Source organism: Diplotaxodon limnothrissa, linkage group LG19, assembly GCF_057381915.1.
Source record: "Diplotaxodon limnothrissa isolate DT_005_m linkage group LG19, D_limnothrissa_male_GT1.1, whole genome shotgun sequence".
Lineage (NCBI taxonomy): Eukaryota > Metazoa > Chordata > Actinopteri > Cichliformes > Cichlidae > Diplotaxodon > Diplotaxodon limnothrissa.
In genome coordinates this window covers 2,999,672-3,019,632 of record NC_140614.1, presented here as the reverse complement: position 1 = coordinate 3,019,632, position 19,961 = coordinate 2,999,672, and the positions used below count along the sequence as shown (strand labels likewise).

Below are 19,961 nucleotides of genomic sequence, written 5' to 3'. Positions count from 1 at the left end.
TAGGTATGCAAGACACTGACTTAATGTTTCATTAAAACATCAGCCACTTGCCACAGTTCAGCATTCATTTCCTAACAGGGACCAGAGCAGTGTGTCAGATATTACACCTGGGGCCCGTTCTTCGTACGTCGCTTACTACATCCAAGATCAAATGACACATCCAAGACCAAACCATCGCGCTAACCGTGAGCTCGCTAATCCGGTTCCCCGAACACACCTGCTGTTGACGATCAGTACAGCTGGATGAAGTAATGTGAGATCACTGGGTGTCGTAAAAGGGGCTACGCATCGATAGTAGAAACATTGATCGGCAACCCTCTGATTGGTTGGCGAAAATGTCGAAGGAGAGCGCTCGGTATTTTTCGGCAGCAGAGCAAGAACTCTTGAGTGAGGGATTTCAGGAGTTTCAGAGTTTAATCAGAACGCAAGGGAACACTGCAAAGGCTGCAAAAGGAAGGAGAGAGGGCTGGCAGAAAGTTGCTGACAAATTAAACTCGTAAGTAATTTAATAATAACAATAATAATGGAGTGGATTGATATAGCGCTTTCCAAGGCACCCAAAGCGCTTTACAATGCCACTATTCAGTCACTCTCACATTCACACACTGGTGGAGGCAGCTACGGTTGTAGCCACAGCTGCCCTGGGGCAGACTGACAGAAGCCAGGCTGCCATATCGCGCCATCGGCCCCTCTGGCCAACACCAGTAGGCGGTAGGGTAGATTTATCATATCACACTATATTATCCAATATTACATTACATTATATTATATTGTTATATTATATCCCCTTACACATTAGAGCCACAACAGGACCCACTAGAACATGGGAACAAGTAAAAGTGAAATATAAGAATATTCTACAGAATGGTAATATTTATCACTTATATTGCTTTTCGTCTCTTGGAAAGAGACCCTGGAATAATCTGTTTGTTTATAACAGCAACCAAGAAAAGGGCAGAGCAAAAAAAAGACAGGTGGTGGTCCTGCACCCCCTCGTCAACAAGTTGGTTAAGTGAATAATACCCTCACGGGAAAATCGATATCTCTCAATGAGCACACTGTCGCGCTGAGCTAAAGGATCCTGTCTGTCCCGCAATATACGCTGGATTCTGAGGACTCTCATTATCAATCTTGCACCTTCCGCAATGGGTTGGTCGCGTATACGGACAGGATATGACTGCGACAGACTTCCCAAATCCACCTTCGCTTTTATAGCCGTGGTCTCCCATCTTGATTACACGAAGTAATTTCCAATTACTACTCTGAAATATGAATTACATCTGTAATAATCACATACATGTAATAGAATGTTAATAGTACATTTCCCTTTTTTAGGAAATGATCTGTATGTATCTGTATGAAATCAATAAATGGATCAAGTGCTGCATTATCTTTAGTTACATTGATAATATTTATTTATGGTGAAACAGTGGTGGAATATCGCTGTTGCTTTCGTATAAATGAAGCGGACATACCTGCGTGGCCGCGATCTAATCCTGTTTACATAAAGTGAACCTGCTCCCGAGCAGGTTTACGCTTACGGCTCTGTTGCTATGGCAGCAAGTCCCGGATGAGCTTCGGGGAACCGAACGATCCAAGATCACGCGAAATCGTCAACAATCAAATCCAGCTAACCTACTTAGCGAGGTACGAAGAACGGACCCCTGGAAAAACGATTTCAGCTGCTGACATTACTTTCATAACACATGGGCACAATGGGCACAATGGGCTTCTTTCAAAAGTTATGTCAGATTTCATAACTTGGTGATTAATGGATAAGCTTTGACTGTACTACAATAGATATATGATCATCATTTTATTCAAATGTGAGGGTAGATTACCAATCATTTCAGAAGAAAGCAAACAAACTCAGTACTGGAAATTGTTGTTCTGGTTGTTGCACATCTGTCATCCTCTTTTAGAAAATGCCTACAAACTGATTTTTTTTATTTTTTGGTCATGAGTTTTTTTGAAGTTCGGAGCTCATGTTTACCTTTACGTGGTTTTCATGTGTCCTTGGTTCTGCAGGTCTGTTGTATCATGTTCTTATATTCATCAGTATTCTGTACTTTCAGTTCTTGCTTTGTTTTAGTCTTAGTATAGTTTTTGTGCCTCTTTCTTTCACCCTGTTAGATTCACTTGTGTTCACTGTCTTTTGCCTGGATCCTCTCACTCATTCATTGCAACAGATTTACTTGAACAGCACACAACAACACAAAGACGTAAGCTACAGTTAACTGGTTAGCACTGGAGCAGGTAGTATATATTCTCACCAACAAAGCTAATGGCACAAAACATTAGCTAGAAGAAAGACACCGGGGATGGGGATGTAACTGCATCACCATCAACATTCATGAAGCTGCTATTTCACATGTTGCAAGTAACTCCATGTATCTCAGATTGTGCTTGAGGCATTGAGAGAACAGACTGAGCAAAATATGACTAACTTTAAGATGACTGTTACCACCCACGGTTTTTTAAATCCTGCCTTGTATACGTAAGGCTTCAAATTTATTTGATGATTTCACTTCTGAACTCCATAGCAGCAGCATTATTTACCCTCTCACATGTCTAAAACACATTTTGTATTGTTTAAAATGTGTCGCTGACATTTGTGAGAATTTTGAGACCAAACAAATCAGAGTTATCCAAAAATTGGGATTTATGCTCAGTTACCCAACAACCACCTTTCATCTGTGCTCAAGTTACATTTATCTAAGCCAAGCCTTCTCTGGCTGGCTGCTCTCATTTGTTTGCTGTGCAAATTTTTTTGTTTTTAAATTATGGGCAGTATGAAGGATGTATTTACAGCTTTAATGATATTACTGGGTACACAGAGGTGGAGGAAGAGCACTCAGAAAGTTAGCAATTATAATTAATTAGTAAGTGGTTAGGTGTTCACTTTTGGCTCCAAATCTACTGGAAACATTTTCACTGATTCTTTTATTTACAGCATGTTTTAAGAGATTTTCTGCTGGGGATACATGTTATATGTACAGGTTGTTAAGCCATACTTAAAACTGTGTGTCGCTTTGTCACAGGAATGTCCGTGTATCAAAATTAAAATGTTAAAAAGTTCTTTTACACTTCATTCTAATCTGCTATCAAATGTATTCTTCTGCTGGGATTGCAGCTACTAGAACACAGAACACACGTCAAGAATACCCGAGCAAACAGTCGCAGTGTTATCACTGTGATCTGCGACAAACTGCAGCGATTTCCACGTCTTCTTCATCAGGCTGTGAGACAGTAAGCTTTAATGTTTAAATAGTCTTCACAGCTCTAAATGTGCAGTCGCCGCTTTGGAAATAAACAGCAGCACTGAGAACACAGTGATAAAATAATTAACTGGAATTAAAATCTTTATTTTATTGCTCTGTGCAGCACTGATCTTTTGTCCTTTTATCAACAGTGTTGCAGTTTACTGGTTTACATTTATGCTTTTTAGAGCTTATCACCATTTGATAACATCTCTGGAGGGATTATTTTCTTTGAAGGAAGAGTCATGCGATCCATGAAACACCCCTTCGTGTTTGGTCAGCTGCTGTCACCCCTTTCATATGAACATGCAGGGGAAACTCGGGGTTAACTTAAGAGTTGATAACCAGCTTCATGTTACTGCTGACGCTGATCAACAATGTTAGGGCAAGTGAATCCAGATAACAGAAAGATATCCCAGATAGGTTGAACTGGCTTTGTAGTAAAAAATGGACTGGTTCTTATACAGCATTACCTGACATGTTGTTTTTAATTAAACGTCTTTAAAATATGGTAATTTCAAAGGGAAGGGTTAGCTTTGACTTCTGCTAGTTTGAGCCACAAAGACAACTTCTTACACTCTGATAACACTGAAAATGAATCACTGCACATATCTTGGATCCACCTACACATTCACTGGTGTCACTCTGAATGCCGACTCAAGAGATGAAATACTGCAAATTCCCAGAGAAAGTCCTTTCTTTTAGTGATTGTGATTGTTTTGTGTTTGGGGACCTAATTATTATCAGTATTACACTTGCAGCGTTAATGCTGGTTTGTGACTCAAGGTAACAGAATACCAAAATAGCAGTAGAACAATTTCACTGAAATATTTATTGAGCAGCTATGACAGGAGCATCCCTTTAGACTGCAGTGCTGCATCATCCAGAGACATTACATAACAGCAGAGTTCAAAGAAGCTGTTTCCCCACGCTTTGGTCCACTCTTTCCCCGTCGACATTTAACCCATTAAATTGTTTTAATCAAATCTCCGAAAACGTTACAGCACTCTTGTAAATATGTGATGTCTCAATAAAGCGCAAATGCAAACACTGAGCGAGAGGGGCTGCTGTTGTGTGTGTGTGTGTGTGTGTGTGTGTGTGTGTGTGTGTGTGTGTGTGTGTGTGTGTGTGTGTGTGTGTGTGTAATAGCAAACACTGAAATACAGTTTTTGCACGCAGCATTGAATTTTGTTCACTCAAATTTAGCTTTTCTTCGCTCAAAATAAATTTCTCCTCAACATGCAACACTTGCACCTGCAAAATGTTTTTTACGTACGCTCAGAATAGTGGCACAAAAATAACGCCATAACCCAGTGGTTCTCAAACATTTTTTGCTAGGACCCCCTTTGATTTACAAGAAAAATGTTCGCTCGCACCCCCCGCGCGCGCGCACAAACACATCCTCCAACCACACACACGCCCATATTTTGCTCCATTGTGGTTTATTTCACACCTCAAACATTTAGTAAACAATTAAGCAAATACAAGTAATCTGCAATAAATTACAGGTAGTAATAAAATAAACTACTAACTCTTTTAGGCTACATCAGCACCTACACGGGTATTTTTGAAAGCGCAGCTGTTTCGTCCACACCGAAAACTGAGGTTTTTAAAAACTTCTTTTTTGCGTTCACGTGTGGATGAGGAATACAGAGTTGGTCACGCAACGTCAAAGGTATGTGCCTTTTTTCACGCCACGCTGTGCGCCACGTTATTGTTTATATGAGATGAATTGCAGAATGGCAGATAGTCAGATTAACAGTATTTTGTCTCTATCTGCAGGTTTTACATGCTTACATACACACACGCAGTTACTGTCCCTCCATTTACAAAGGCAGAGGCGTCACGGTGTGATTATTTTACATGTAGATGTTTTTTTTCCTGTGTAATAATATTCAACATTGCTATCAATACATTTTTCAAAAAATGCCTCTCTGTACAAAATGGGTTTAAAAACAAACAACTGTGGGATACTGTTTGTCCGTGATTTGAACCGGGGGAACAAATCATGGCAGGATCAGCCTGATATTATTTGTATCCAGTGTTGGGGAGTAACGGAATACATGTACCGCCGTTACGTATTTAAAATACAAAATATGAGTAACTGTATTCCGTTACAGTTACCGTTTAAAAAGGTGGTGTTTAGAATACAGTTACTTTGTTGAAATAAATGGATTACACTGCGGTATTTTCCTGTTTCATATTGTGGCGGGTCAGAACTGTTTGGTTTTTGTTTGACAGCTGTGATGTTCTGTTGTTCCAGGCGGCAGCTTACGGTTGCCATGGATACAGGGCAACACGCGCTCTCTCTCTCTCTGCGACTGTGTGTTTCCTGGGTGAGAGAGCGCCTTTTTGTTGTTGTTGTTGTTGTTGTTGTTGTTGTTGTTGTTGTTGTGCTAAGCTAACAGGCAGAATGCTACAGGCATAGCTCTAAAGAATGTAGCATCATGGGCAGTGTAGTCCGTGCTGCAGGGAGAATGGACTGCCATACACGTTATGTGTGTGTGAGCAAGAGGAGGGAGAAAAAGGAGAGTGGAAAAGTACGAGCTGTCATCGAGCAAAAACGGGAGCTGGAAGCATGTAAATATAATAATAACCACTGCAGCCAAGAAGAGTGCCTGACGAGCCCAGTTGTAAATAAGCTATTAAGACTCGACTGTACACTGTGTTCGTGTTTTCCTCCGAAAACAATTCAATTCAACAACAAGTTCCGTTGGAGCAGTCTTTCAACGCCTCTCTCTGTCTCTTGCAAGAAAAGTTGACCCAGACAACAAAGTAAAGCTATTTTTTTATATATTGTATATATACACACACACACACACACACACACACGTGCACACACGTACACACGTGCACACACGTACACACTTACGTATGTGTGTACGTATGTGTACGTACACACATACACAAAGTTACGTTGAAACCAAGCACACCATTGTTTTTCTTGTGACATTACCAATAAGTTTGATGTGTCACATGGCCCTCTTCCTATTGAAAAAACAAAAGTTGTATCCAAGATGGCCGACTTCTAAATGGCCACCATGGTCACCACCCATCTTCAGGAGTTTGCCCCCTCACATATACTAATGTGCCACAAACAGGACTTTAATATCACCAACCATTCCCATGTTATTACAGTGTTTCCATATAAATGGCCCACCCTGTATATTGAACTTTAGCACATGTGCTTCTCATAATCTGCCTAAACTGGCATGGCTCTAACTCTGTTCCAACCCCATGATTTGTTCAGCGCAGTACCCTTCTTGTCTGTCCAGGAAAAGTTATTTCACAGTAATTCTTTTAATCGTTTTATCACCCAACCCTACCTGAAAGCACGCCCTTCACAGTGCAAAGGTCTCACCTTTGAATTCAGGTAACTGTGACTGTCTCACAGTAAACACACAGAAAAACAATCTGGATACTGATCTGAACAGAGTGTTTTGTTTTATCTCCCTATACAGAGGTCAACTCACAGCGGTGTGGAGAGTGCTTTCAGTCTGTTCTCGTAGTAAGGTAGCCATCTAAACAATTAGAGCACACACTCTGCTGTGCTCAAACGGATTGGTAATCCATGTCCATACTTTTATTATTGTGGGGTCTTTACATTGCCAAGTAAAGCGCCTTGAGGTGACTGTGGTTGTGATTTGGCGCTGTCTAAATAAAACTGAATTGTAAGATCTGTAACATCTGCTCCACATAACTTGGCCAACGGAACAACCCCTCCTTTTTTGTGGATGGAGGGAAAAAGGATTACAATGATGCAGACTCAACACAGCCCTGTATGCTAGCCAGCACCACTAGTGTCCATGATTGTTAATCAGTTATTAATCTCTTTGCTCATGTCTTTCACACTCACCAGTAAGCCAATATGCTCACACCCCCCCTTTCTGACGTGGCACGCTAGTCAAACAAAGAAATAGCCCCAGACTATTTTTTATGTGGTCACTGATGTTGGTGCACGAGTTGCACCTGTTCCTCTGCAAGCATCAATAAATCCTCAAGGAAGCCATTTATTAGGTTAATGTTTAAAAATGTTTCAGAGAACAACAAACGCTGCTGACACGACTGACTAAGCTTATCTCTCGTGTCATAGGATGAGAGGATAAAACTGACAGTGAGGATTGGTTTACAAATCAACATCAAATCATACGTGTTTGCCACAAACTTTTTACTTTTTAAGCTACTCACTGATATTAAAATGTGTTACAACTATTTTGTCAGATTTTATTTTTTATTTCAACATTTCTATAAGACTTGAGAATTTTATGTTCATCAACAACATCACCACATAATACTGGAGGCCCATATCATAACTTTTTTTTTTTTTTTGGCCTGTCCCGTTTGGCTCTTTTGCCATCAGAATTGTTGTCTAAAGGCAAAGAAAGATGCCCAACGGATTTACTTTACCAAACTGACCATCCCAGCCTTGCCGTAATGGTCCATTTGATTCACCTTTTATTGTTTATTTTATTTTCACTTACTGAATACGGGACAGACTTGACTGGGGGAAAGAAGGGGAGAAAGAAAGAGGGAAAGAGAAACAGCTGAGAAGAGGGACGGGGGAGAAGGGCAAAAGACAAAAACCAACAGAACGGGCAGAGAAAAAAAAAATGCATATATCAATCACCTGGATCACCTGCTGAGAAAGAAAAAAGAAAGCAAGCAGAAGAGAACAAGAGTAATAGAATAAACAACATCACAATGATATATGGGAATATGACAGTAAATACTAAATGTTAAACATTATTGTGCAGCACATAAGATCAACAGAACACAGTGTGCTTTGAGGTAGGAGCCAAAAAGGGTGTAGTTTGTGGGTGTGATCACCCGTGTGTACACCTGTGAGCATGGACGCGCTTGTTTTTTGTTTTTTTAAAAGGTTCCTTCATGTAATAATCTGCTAGAGGGTGTGGGGGGGCCACAGCCCCATCCTCCAGGGCGTGAAGCAGGTGTGGAGGAGATCAAAACTCCAGACATCCAGAGGCCCCCAGAATACAAGAGACCAAGGAAGACCAACAGAGGGGCAGCTGCGCCACTGTCCCGGAAAGAGCTGAGGAGAGTCCCAGATGAGGGCTCACTCAGCAGCCGCGGAGCAGAAGCCCATATCATAACTGACATCATCAAGGCGTAAAGTTGTCCTCCTTCATGATTCCATCCACTTTGTGCTTTGAGCCATACAGCCTAAAACACTGCACAACCATCACCGTGCTTGACTGCTGGTGCAGTGTTTTTAGGTGTTAAAGCCTCACCTTTAACCCTCTTCACATTGTGGCCAAACAGCTCAGTCTTTGTCCTGTTTATTTATTAAACTTCTGATCATGACTTTAAATTAACACTAGCCATGGGCCTAAATGCTTGGTAATCCAGATTAAGAATATCAAGAAGCCATTATATTTTGTGCTTGTGTTGTACGCCATGTTGAAGACTCATATGAAGACATTTGTCTCTATAGCTGACGTCCTGTCCATTTGCTTGGCTAAGAGAATTTGCTACATCATTTTTTGATGCTGAAACCCAGGAGAAATGAGCAAACAAGATTCACGTTGTGGCACAGCCGAAGCTGCAAGAGTGGCAGATGACGAGCATGGAAGGGAAATGGAACAAACAAAATACAAATTCAGAATGTATGCACATGTTTGGCTCCTTTGTTCCCACAAGATCAAAATGAATCACAGTAAAGGTCTTGCTACAAAATATCTGGCATCCTAGGCAGAAAATTGTAATAAAAGCTGTGGAGACCCCACAAGTGTCCTTGGCCATTCCTGGTGAACAGAAATTGTTCAGCAGATTTGGTGCAGAACTATTTAGAGCAGAACATAGCAGAAGATGCGAGACAAGATAACATCAGCACAGATACTGTAAGATACTATATGCCTCACCATGTAGTGCTCAGAAGCAACCACCAAATTAAGAGTGGTCCTCGATGTGTCGTCCCATGAAGACAGCTGTCCATTGCTGAATGGTTGCTTACTTACAGAGCCAAACTTGAATCCAGATCTGCTCATTGTTCTTATTAGATGTAGAAACATAAAGTTGCCTTTCTGGCAGGTTCTTGTGACTCTCAGGTACACCGACAGTAAAAGGAATGAACACCTGTGCATTCTGAGGATGACGAGACTGGTGTTTGGGGTTACACCAAGCCCATTTGTGCTTGTGGCTAGGATTCAAAGACACCTAAAGCAATATGAAACATACAAACCACAAGTTGTGAATACAATAAGGGAGTCACTCTGTGTGGATGAATTCATTTCAAGTACACGCACGGTTGAAGAAGCACATCATAGAACAACAACTGCCAAACAAAACTGGCTGCTGCAGGTATGAAGCTCTGCAAATGGATAAGGAGGGCTCCGCAAACTACATGTTGGCACCTGAGACAAATGGAAAACCACTTAAAGTACTTGAATCAGTGTGGAGGCCAGAGACTAACGATTTTACCTTTGACCTTAAGGCACTAGTCAGGTTTTTAACAGAGAGGAAAGGAACTAAAGGAAGTGTTCTGCATTCCTCAACACGCACTTATGACTTTACCATTAGCATCATGTGCATTTCAAGAAATGGAAGTGGGAGAGGGGGCTCTCCTGGGATGAAGAATTGCCACCAGATCTGGCCCGAGAATGGAAACAGTGGTGTTCAGAACTCACTTATTCATACATCAGCTCACCAAACCAAGGTGGTACCAAACCAGCATGCAGCAAAATAATTATGAATTGGAACTACATGTGTTCTGTGAAGGGAGTGAGAAAGCATACAGTGCTGTGGCATATCTGCAAGCTAAAAAACAAGAAGGAGAAACAACAATGAGCTTAGTCGCATCTAAATCCATCCAAAAAATAAATAAAAAAATAAATAACAATGCTGCGTCCGGAGCTCATGGGAAGCCCTGACTGGATCAAGACTGGGAAACAACTTGATCATCTCATTGAAGACTGAGGAAAGCCAGATAAAATAAGATCACTTCACAATGGATTTGCAGTTCTGCACAAAGGTGGAAATCATTTGTCACAAACAGAGTGACCGACGTCCAGATGCTTACCAATTTATCTTCATGGTCACACATCCTGGGGAAGGTTAATCCAGCTGACCTTCCCACAAGAAGGCAAACAGCAAAGGCCCTGATACACAACCAGCTATGGTCGAATGGGCCAAGTGTCTTTGTATCAGAAGATCAGACACAGGAGGCTGAATGAACATTTCAGGTGAAGTGAAAGCAGAACATCATACAGTTTGCTGCCAATGACACCAACATCTGTGAACTAATACAGAAAATTAGAGCAAGCTGAAAAGCGTTCTCAGAGTGACAGCATGGATAAGAAGAAATTTCTGTCTGAGAAATCAGACAAACTCTGGGTTAGGCCCATGTGGACGATAGATGATTACAAATAAAAGTTGTTAATAATAACAACAACCAGTAATCATCCTGCTGTAACCCAGTTTCTCTAAGGCCGGGTTAATCGATTTGTTGATCAGTTACTGATTCGTGTACTAACAGGGACTTAATGTTTAATAATCCACATTTCAATGTTTTAGTCTTTTGTGAAGATATGGATACTATATTGTTCTTTCTTTGTGATTTCTTATGTTTAAGTCATTTGTTGACTTAAACATAGCTCCCAAACAGACAAAAAACTAACTTTTAGTTTGTTTTTTGTCTGTTTGGGAGCTGACACAGCCTCTAAGGGGATGGGGTTTTGGGGGGATAACAGGAGGATAGAAGCTGCAGAGAAGTGTGCAACTCTGCTTCAAAACAACAGCTTGTGATTAAATAACAACAACAACAACAATAATGTACACTTTATTGATCCCTGTGGGGAAATTACTCTCTGCATTTAACCCATTCACTCTGTGAAGCAGTGGGCGGACGCAAATCAGGCCCCGGGGAGCAGTGTGTAGGGACGGTACCTTGCTCAGGGGTACCTCAGGGTAGCCGTTCAGTGGATTTGAACCCCCGACCTTCCGATCATGGGGTGACCACGCTACCGAACCCTTGGGCCATCATACGAAATCAGAGGGTGATTCTGAACTGATATAAGAGCTGAACACAGTATAAACTGGCTCATGTCACCCTGTTTTAAACATCTAAATTCCAGCAAATTATACAAACCAGCCACTACTTCAACAAAGCTCGAACACTAGTTTTGATCAAAAACTGAGGCAATAGCTTCGAAATGAAGGATGCTTAAAGAAACGAGTGAAGCATCAAGAGATGGACCTCAGGTTGAATATGTGGAGAATTGAAAAGCGATCCCTGCTCAGTGGTTGGGTGGATGTTTTTCTGTTGCACTTACACCTCTTCAGTGAACACCCCCGGGGGCGGCAAGTCAACCTGAGAGCATAATCTCTTAGTAACAATGAGGCACATGGCTCATCACCATTTCTTTGGAGGCAGCTCTACTTCAGTGCATGTGTCCGTACCAGGCCATTTGTCAGGCTCCAGGGAATCATGTGCATGTCATAAAACCAGCTTTTCCAGGCCAATCACAGACTGCAGATGAAAACTGAGCAAAACCAGGCTTACATTACCCAGCACTTTATTTTTAGACAAGGAAGTGGGAATAAATGTTGAAAAGGAGCTTCTTCCAGACTTTCAGTGGTCATTCATTGTGTAATTACTATGTTAAACACAGCCATTAACAGGAGTAAGTTAAAGTAAGACTGGGCAAGATGAATTTTTGTTATAATTCACAGCTGGGCAAAAGGAGATTCCACTGAAAAAGCTTGTCTGTTTGGACAAATTAAAACCTGATGCTTTCCAGTCTACAGTAAATGTAAAGGGATATCACAATTTGCTATCTTTTAGAGTGAAGAATAATTTTGTTTCTGGTTAAAGTCTGCTACAGTTACAGATCAAAACTGTTCAGTAGTATTTACTAGGGATGCAACAGATTTGGTTTGATTATTTTACTTTGAGTAGTCCAAGTCTTCTTCTGAAAGTTCCTAAAATTGTTATGGAGTAGTTCATCATGGTAAAAATGGTCCCCCCAAAAAATAAATTATCGCATTCACAAGATTGTCAAAACACTTGACCTCTGACCTTGATCTTAAAGTCAAGGTCACTGAGACTTGAGATCATCTGAGATCAATATTTTAAGGAGGAGAGAAATTGCTTCACTCTGCCCACCCGCCATCGCAATACTGTTAATTACGAGGTTCATAGGAAGGTTGAAATTATCATCATCATCGTGTCCTCTGGTCAGAACGCAAAATGAAACAGCCATCAATCTGTTGCAGTATATCTCGGTTTATTTCGTTATTATCAGTGATAGCTTAACTTAAGGGGACACCCACATGGACTGCTAACTCTCAGCTGCTGCCCCATGTGGGAGTGAAAAGAGTGAGCTGGTAGTGAGTGCAGTCTTTATATAATGTGTGCCAGGTGAGTTCCATTAAGGAACAAACTCCAGAGCCAATCAGTGGTGAGAAAGTAAAAGAGGAAGCAAAGTGGTCCTGGTGAGGCGAGGGAGCGTGAGGAAAGGGGCAAATGAAACAAGAATCTTTACAACAAACACACAATCAGGATTACAGTGCAGTAGCTCTGAGAAATCTGATAAAGTCACAATATTCTGATCTGTCTGTTCTTATTGCAGCCAACTGTCCAGCCACGCACAGCTCTTGGTAATGTGTAAAGATATACTGTGATACTTTGCTATCCTCTGAATTGAAGAAACCTTCTTAACATGAATGATATACAACCACCGTGGAGTTTTCATGAAAGCAGGAAAGATTTTTTCTTCAAAGTTATGCAACCTCACAGATTTGCATCCTGTTTTGCCTTTTAGAGCAAAAGATCCCTGCACCTTTCCACTTTCGCTTTACCAAGCCAGTGCTCTTTAATAATCTTTAAAAGATTCTGTTCAACACAACAGAGAGGATTACTCGAACTTGAACTCTATTGACCTGTAATAAATATCCAAAAATCCATTTATAGACTTTCTTGGGCAAAAGCACAATGATCAAATTTCATTTCCTGACTTATGTGCTAGGATTTCATTTCAGCTCAGTGTAAAGTCAATGGTAAATCGACTGGTTCTTATATAGCACTGTTCTACTTTACCTGAGCCTCCAAGCACTTTATACAGCATGACATAATTGACCCATTCATACGAGCCCTTTGTTTCTATATTGAAATACTTTAACGCTCACACTCAGATGAATGTATCGGAGAGCAACTTGCCCAAGGTTATATATTAGATTATAGACTGAAGCAGTTAGGGATTGAACCACCAACCTTTCACTCAGTAGATGCCCTGCTCAGCCTCCTGAACTACAGCTAATCTTCTGTCTTTTGCTGCTCTCTGTTCTGTTTCACTGTGTGTCTTTGAGCTGAAGCTTAACTGAATTGCCCTTTGGATGTTTTCAAATGTATATTTCAGTCAGCAGGCCTATTTTTCTGGAGATTCTTATGTGTTTGTGGAATGTAGTACATAAAATAGTACATTTACAAAATGGATGCAAGGCTGTATACACGAGTGTTAGAGCAGTGTAATGAAATGATGTGCACTTTGTTAATTACAAAGATTTTCCCATTGTTGGCTCAGGGAGAAGCTTGTATGTGAATACAGCACAAGCTTTAAAGTTGACTGGTTGTTATGCTGTGTGTCCAATGTGCACACACAAAGGAGGAGTCTATTACTCTATAAGTTTCAGGCTAGAGAGTGTTTGTGCAGTGAAAGCTTTTTTACTGTATCAAGGCGAAATCTGAAGTCTATACATGCCTTGCCCGCAGGAAATGCAAACAAGAATGAACTCAAAAGACGAGACCTTTGTTCACCTCCAGGATCCTCAAGCAGTGAGTGTATGGAGACTCGAGCCGGTCTTATGGTCGAGCAGTGAGAGCGTGTCCCTGTCCGTCTGCCTGCAGTGAGCTCTGTTCTCACATAGAGGCAATGCACAAAGTATGTGCTACAACTGGTGTCTGGGCCGCTCTGCTTGTGTTGTTGTTGGTCCCTGAGCCGACCACGGAAGAGAGCAAGGTTCTAACATACAAAGAGCTGAAGTGTTAAAAACAATGAAAAGAGTCACTGCAGTTACTGACTGTGCTTTTGATGCTTTATTTTTTGATCTCTGACGTTTTTGTTGTTGTTGTTTTTTTCCACAGTTTTCCTGTTCCCAGTGAACTCTGTTATTGCTTCCTGCTGCATTCTGACCCACTTGTCAAGCAATAAACATCAGCAGTCGCACACTTCGTCCACTTCCAGTGACGCACAGTCAGGATCTTGGAGGGCTGCGCAGCAGCACGTCTGGCGTGGGTGAACCCCACGTTTGCTTGGTTGTTGTTGTTGTTTGTTTGTTTGTTTTTTCAGGGTTACCAAAGCATGTGCAAACCCAGATTCGATTTTAAAAGTGTGTAACTATGTTAAATTGATTCTGAGCATGCAGACTCACTGAAGGAAAAGCTGCCGGTACTGGAAGCTCTCTGGTTGCTGTTAGTAGTCTGAGTAGTATTATGTGACTTTGAGGTAAACCAGGTTTTGGTTTCCTGCAGAGCAAAAGACAAACGTTTAAACTGTCCAAAGTCAAACACTATCAGACAAAAGAAAACATTTAAATTTATATGCAGTTCTAGTCTGACTGTAAATAGTAATGCACAGATCACAGGCCTGTACTATGAATCAACATTGGTGGTTATCATGGTAATTTCATGTTTAACTCTCAGTGTTATGAACAGGGTTGCTTTCCGACTGTGGTACATTATAATATCTTTTATTGCACACCCAATCTGCTTACGCTTGTAGGCTATGCTTGGGTATAATCATTTCGTGTATAAAAATCACAGCCTACTGACCAGTCAGTTCTCTTGAAAACAACGAGGATCAGTACAGGATCCCATGGACCTGAGTACACAGACAATATGAGGGTCTATAGGGGGGGTGGGGAACTCCAGGCCTCGAGGGCCGGTGTCCTGCAGGTTTTAGATGTGTCCTTGATCCAACACAGCTGATTCAAATGGCTAAATGACCTCCTCAACATGTCTTGAAGTTCTCCAGAGGCCTGCTAATGAACTAATCATGTGATTCAGGTGTGTGGACTCACGGTGATATCTAAAACCTGCAGGACACCGGCCCTCGAGGCCTGGAGTTCTCACCCCTGGTCTATAATGTCTTGGGACACATTAAAATGGTACGCCTCAATAAGAAATACAATGATGCATTTAGAAATCTGAGTATTGTTCAATATTCGTTTTTTCCACCATTTAATTAAAAAAAATTGAGTTCTGATGTACGTTTAATATTCATTACACATGAATAGCAATATACCAACATTTCTTATGTAATATATCTTTGTTTAACTTTTGTGATTATATCTTATATTAATAGATTATATCTATCTCTCATGAAAATCACAAAACCACTATTCTTTATTTTTCTTCATTATTTTTATTAATATTAATTATTGTTATTATTATTATTATTATTATTATCCACGTTTATTAAGTTCCAGTACATTTCTGTTTAAACTGTATAAATACTGTGCACCTCTCTCTACCTCAGTACAGATGATGGCAATAATGGGGAAGGCTGCAAAGTTGACAGTTGTCCAGATGATGACTATCGGCACCTTCCATGAACAAGGAAAGCCAAAAGAAGGTCATTGCTGTTTACAGAATGCTTTATCAAAGCATATTTAAGTAAAGTTGACTGGAAGGAAAAAAATCTATCAGGGAAAAAGTGCAGAAGCAACAGTGATGACCACAGCTCTGAGAGAAGTGTCACCAAAACTCTACTCAAGAACTTCAGAAGGAGTAACTGAGGCTAGTCTAGAGCATCAGGAGACAGCAATCAAATACATTTTCGAGAACTCATCCTTTATGCTTTCTTAGACTTGCCAACTTTCTTTGACAGAGATTGATACTTACTTTTCCCCCAAAATAATTTCCTGACATCAAGCAGACCACAGAAAAAGCCATGAGGATATAGTTCAGCATGTGTTTGAAGGAAAGGGTCAAATAGAGAACATATAGTGGGACTCGTGCTGTTATCAAAAAGGAACACCTGTGACAACTGTGCAAAGATTAGAAGTGTTCTGACCCATGATATGAGTGGAAACAACCTGAAAAATAAACTCTGGTCATCGTGGGATAAATGTAAAGGAATGTGAATACAGCTCTGTAGACAGTCCTGTACATTTAAATGAAATCACACTCATAGCAAATGAATTTTTCACAAGGATTCAGCACATCATAATCAAGTTTACAATCATCCCGTGTTTATGGTATAAACTAGCAGAAAGTAATTCTTTAGTAATGTGTTACTTGAATGCAAACCAGCAATGTTAACTGTACTCAGAAAGAAACCTACATCCCAGTGAGGTAGGACAGAAAGCTGTGTGGGATGTGTGGGAACGTTCAATATTGTTATGCACAGAGAGCTGCTCTCTCTCGTTCTCCCTCTCATTTTGTGTTATGTAACAACCTCCAGGCCATTGTTTTAAAGTGATAGCTGCTCATCGAGCTTTCGTGCAGAGAAGAGGGACAAAAGCGTGAAACTGGCGCATTTTAAGAAGGTGGAATTGACATGTCCATGTTCATGGGAAAAGCTTTGTTTAAAACCATATAGGAATGAATGGCTGAGAATGTGCGGGCTTCTCATTAGAGCACATGCTCCCGTAGAGACAGCAGGGCTTGGGTTTATGAGCCGGACACATGACTACACTCCCTCCGTCGCTTTGAGTCTAGATTGTACCAAACCATGATGCACATGATTAAATCATTTTGAATCCTCTCACAACATTCCAGTAAGATTCATACCTGTGCCTTCATTTTCTTTTTCTTTCATGATTTCTTGGTGGATTTGCTAGTATGCTGTGCAATAATATTCTGTGTCTGTTTTCTTTCCTTACAAAAACCTGAGTATACCTGAGTAAATACCTCAGGCAGCAGAAACCAGAGAAAGAAGAGGAGGAACAGGCCCCTGAACGGTATGTACCACCGGCAGATAGAGGAAGTGGCTGATATCCAGAAATCCTACCAGTGGCTGAACAAACCTGAACTGAAAGACCTAGGCACTAATCATAGCAGCACAAGAACAAGCTCCAAGTACAAGATCAATAGAGGCTGGGGTCTACAACACCAGGTAAGGCCCAGGTGCAGGCTGTGTAAAGATGCCCCAGAGACAATCCAGCACATAACAGCAGGGTGCAAGATGCTAGCAGGCAAGGCATACATGGAACACATTAACCAAGTGGCCTGCACAGTGTACAGGAACATCCATACAGAGTATGGTCTGGAAGTCCCGAGGTCAAAATGGGAAACGCCGCAGGTGGTTGAGAATGACCGAACATAGATGTGTGTGTCAAAATAACAAAACACACCTTTCTGATCATGTTGCATAACCTGGTTTCATTTAACATGTTTGGCTCTTATTCAGGTCGATTGGCAGCTAAATAAGAGATTTTCAGTGACTGCAGTGGAATTAAACATCTAAAGATGTTTTCACTGTTCAACAGTGGTGTTAAATTACTTAAAATCCACAGCAGGCTTTGCTTTTTCACATGTGCTCTGCTTCTGGAGAAGAGGCAGAGAGAGCCATTCTTACACCCACAGGAGTGAAAAATAGAATGTAATGCACCTACACATGCAGAAGAGCTGTCTGTAAGAATCAATCCACAACATGTTAGCTCACACATTCATGCCCCCCTTCTTATAATAAAAACCACAAGATTGCTTTCTCTGAGGAGTATTTAGGGAAATTATGAAAACTGTTATGTTACTTTTTTTGCTTTATGTGTGACATGAAAAACAATCTTAAGACAACTCACATTTTAATACTGGCTTTTAAGCACACTCCAATTAAAGAAGCGTTATAACTTATTAGACAAGAACACATAGATGTTTGCTTGAAAAGCTGGCTCTAATACATACTGAGGAAGTCAGGACGCCTCAACCTGAGCTGCAGGTTCATATCCGGATGCCTCCCCACATTTCTGCAGGAGCATTATAGGCCAATACAAAAGTCATTCAGACAGCAACAGCAGTACTTTACCCAGTGATGACATACAAGTGTCCACACTAGTGCACTCTGATTTAGTGGAAGTTATTTTTTCTCTGGAAGTGAACCTGGTCTAATCAACTACTGGGATTGGATGGTTTTAGAAAATGAACACACACACAGAGAGAGAGAGAGAGAGAGAGAGAGAGAGAGAGAGAGAGAGAGAGAGAGAGAGAGGGAGGGGGGGGGGGGGGGGGGTTACTGTGTGACCACTTCAGTGATTCTATGTTGGATTCAAATAATAGACAAATAATTCAAATAAGTAGACCAACAATAGAATAACTAATTACTGCAGCTCTATGATCATTCCCTTTTTAAAATAATATTTAGTGTACTAGTCTTGAAAAGAGTATACCTATCAGGGACCGCATACGTCGAGTACACTGAAAGTGCACTTCAGTAAATAAAAGCCTCCACACAGCAGATCACCGGGTCACTGAGTCTGTGAGGCTCCTGGGCGCACAGTGTGGAACAAAGCGTTTGTGAGCTCCGTTTGGAAAGTTTGGAACCTTCGTGCTGCAAGTGAAAGCAGCCAAATACAACATAAGAAAAGTTCCCCACATCAGAATAAAACGATCTTCTACGCAACTGAGTTCCTGGGCACTGTGCACTCTGCTGGTGCATGCGTGGCCAGGCCATCCGCACTGTTCTGTGGACTCAAACTACAGTAGCGGAGATGTTCCTACCTTGCAGGTTCTGCACTCGGATATCGCTGATTTGTCCGATAAATTCTTCCCTCTCGAACCAGTCTTCCCAGCCGTGTCCGGCCATCTGGAGCCGCGGTGAGTTCAGAATTCCCGGACAGGAATGCTGGAAAAGCTCCCCGGCTAAGAACGAGAAGCTGCTGCTGCACCGGGCTGCCTATTGTCCGTCCGTCCGAGCGGAATCCACCACGGCGGTGTGTCAATCAGTGGAAGCACATAGCAGCTGCTCACTGCCGCAGGCTTCCGTCAAAGCAGCGTTGAAGCGACTCACGTCCACAAGCATGTGGGAGGCCAGCGGGCAGCAGAGGAGGAAGAAGCTGCAGCACCTGGTTGGTATTTTCGAGGTGGGATGGAGCTGCGCCAGAGCCCGCCCACCCGCTCTCGCTCGCTCTCCCTCTCTCGCTTTGTACACATACACAGGTTCCTCCAAGTGGTGGAAAATAACTGATGGCAGAACCTGATTTCCCTTTTTCCCTCTTTTTCCTTTTTTCCCTTTACCCCTTCTTTTCCCTTTTCGTTGGGGGGGGGGGGGGTGACTTTTACAGCTCACTGCTACACAGGAGTTTATCTTTGCATAATTTCATTTTAAATTGGGAAAAACATTAAAATGAAGTCTTTTACTCATTAAAAAGTTATACAGTAACCCTGCTTAAATAGCTTAATAATGCATCAGCTGTACTGAGTAAGTACACATGCACATTATGCAGAATGCTACTTTTCAGCATCACAAACATTATTTGATCATCGCAGGTGCTGATGAATAAATTACTTATAAATTACTGACTAGCTTGTGTGACACTGTGAGGTCTCTCGGTGCTTCCTCATTTGGGGAGCCTGGAGAGAGTCAGACACTACATACACTACTGAATTCATCGATCTTTATGGTTATTTTAGCTTTACTATGTTTAACTTTTGAAAAAAAAATATATCATGTGTGGCCTCCTGATCTGTCCTTCCACTGAGCCAGGCTGTGACACTTGATCTACAGGGTGGGCCATTTATATGGATAC

General features: G+C 41.4%; 1 protein-coding gene across 1 annotated transcript in view; it reads right to left on the bottom strand.

Annotated features, from left to right (window-relative positions):
* The window catches only part of clmna (calmin a), a 34,692-nt gene extending 15,550 nt beyond the window's left edge, over nt 1–19,142 (bottom strand). Inside the window, exon 1 of the mRNA XM_085342906.1 lies at nt 18,934–19,142. Within this exon, the coding sequence (XP_085199032.1) occupies nt 18,934–19,018 (85 nt within the window). The 5' untranslated portion in view covers nt 19,019–19,142. The remainder of the gene's footprint in view (nt 1–18,933) is intronic.
* Between the last annotated feature and the right edge of the window lie 819 nt (nt 19,143–19,961).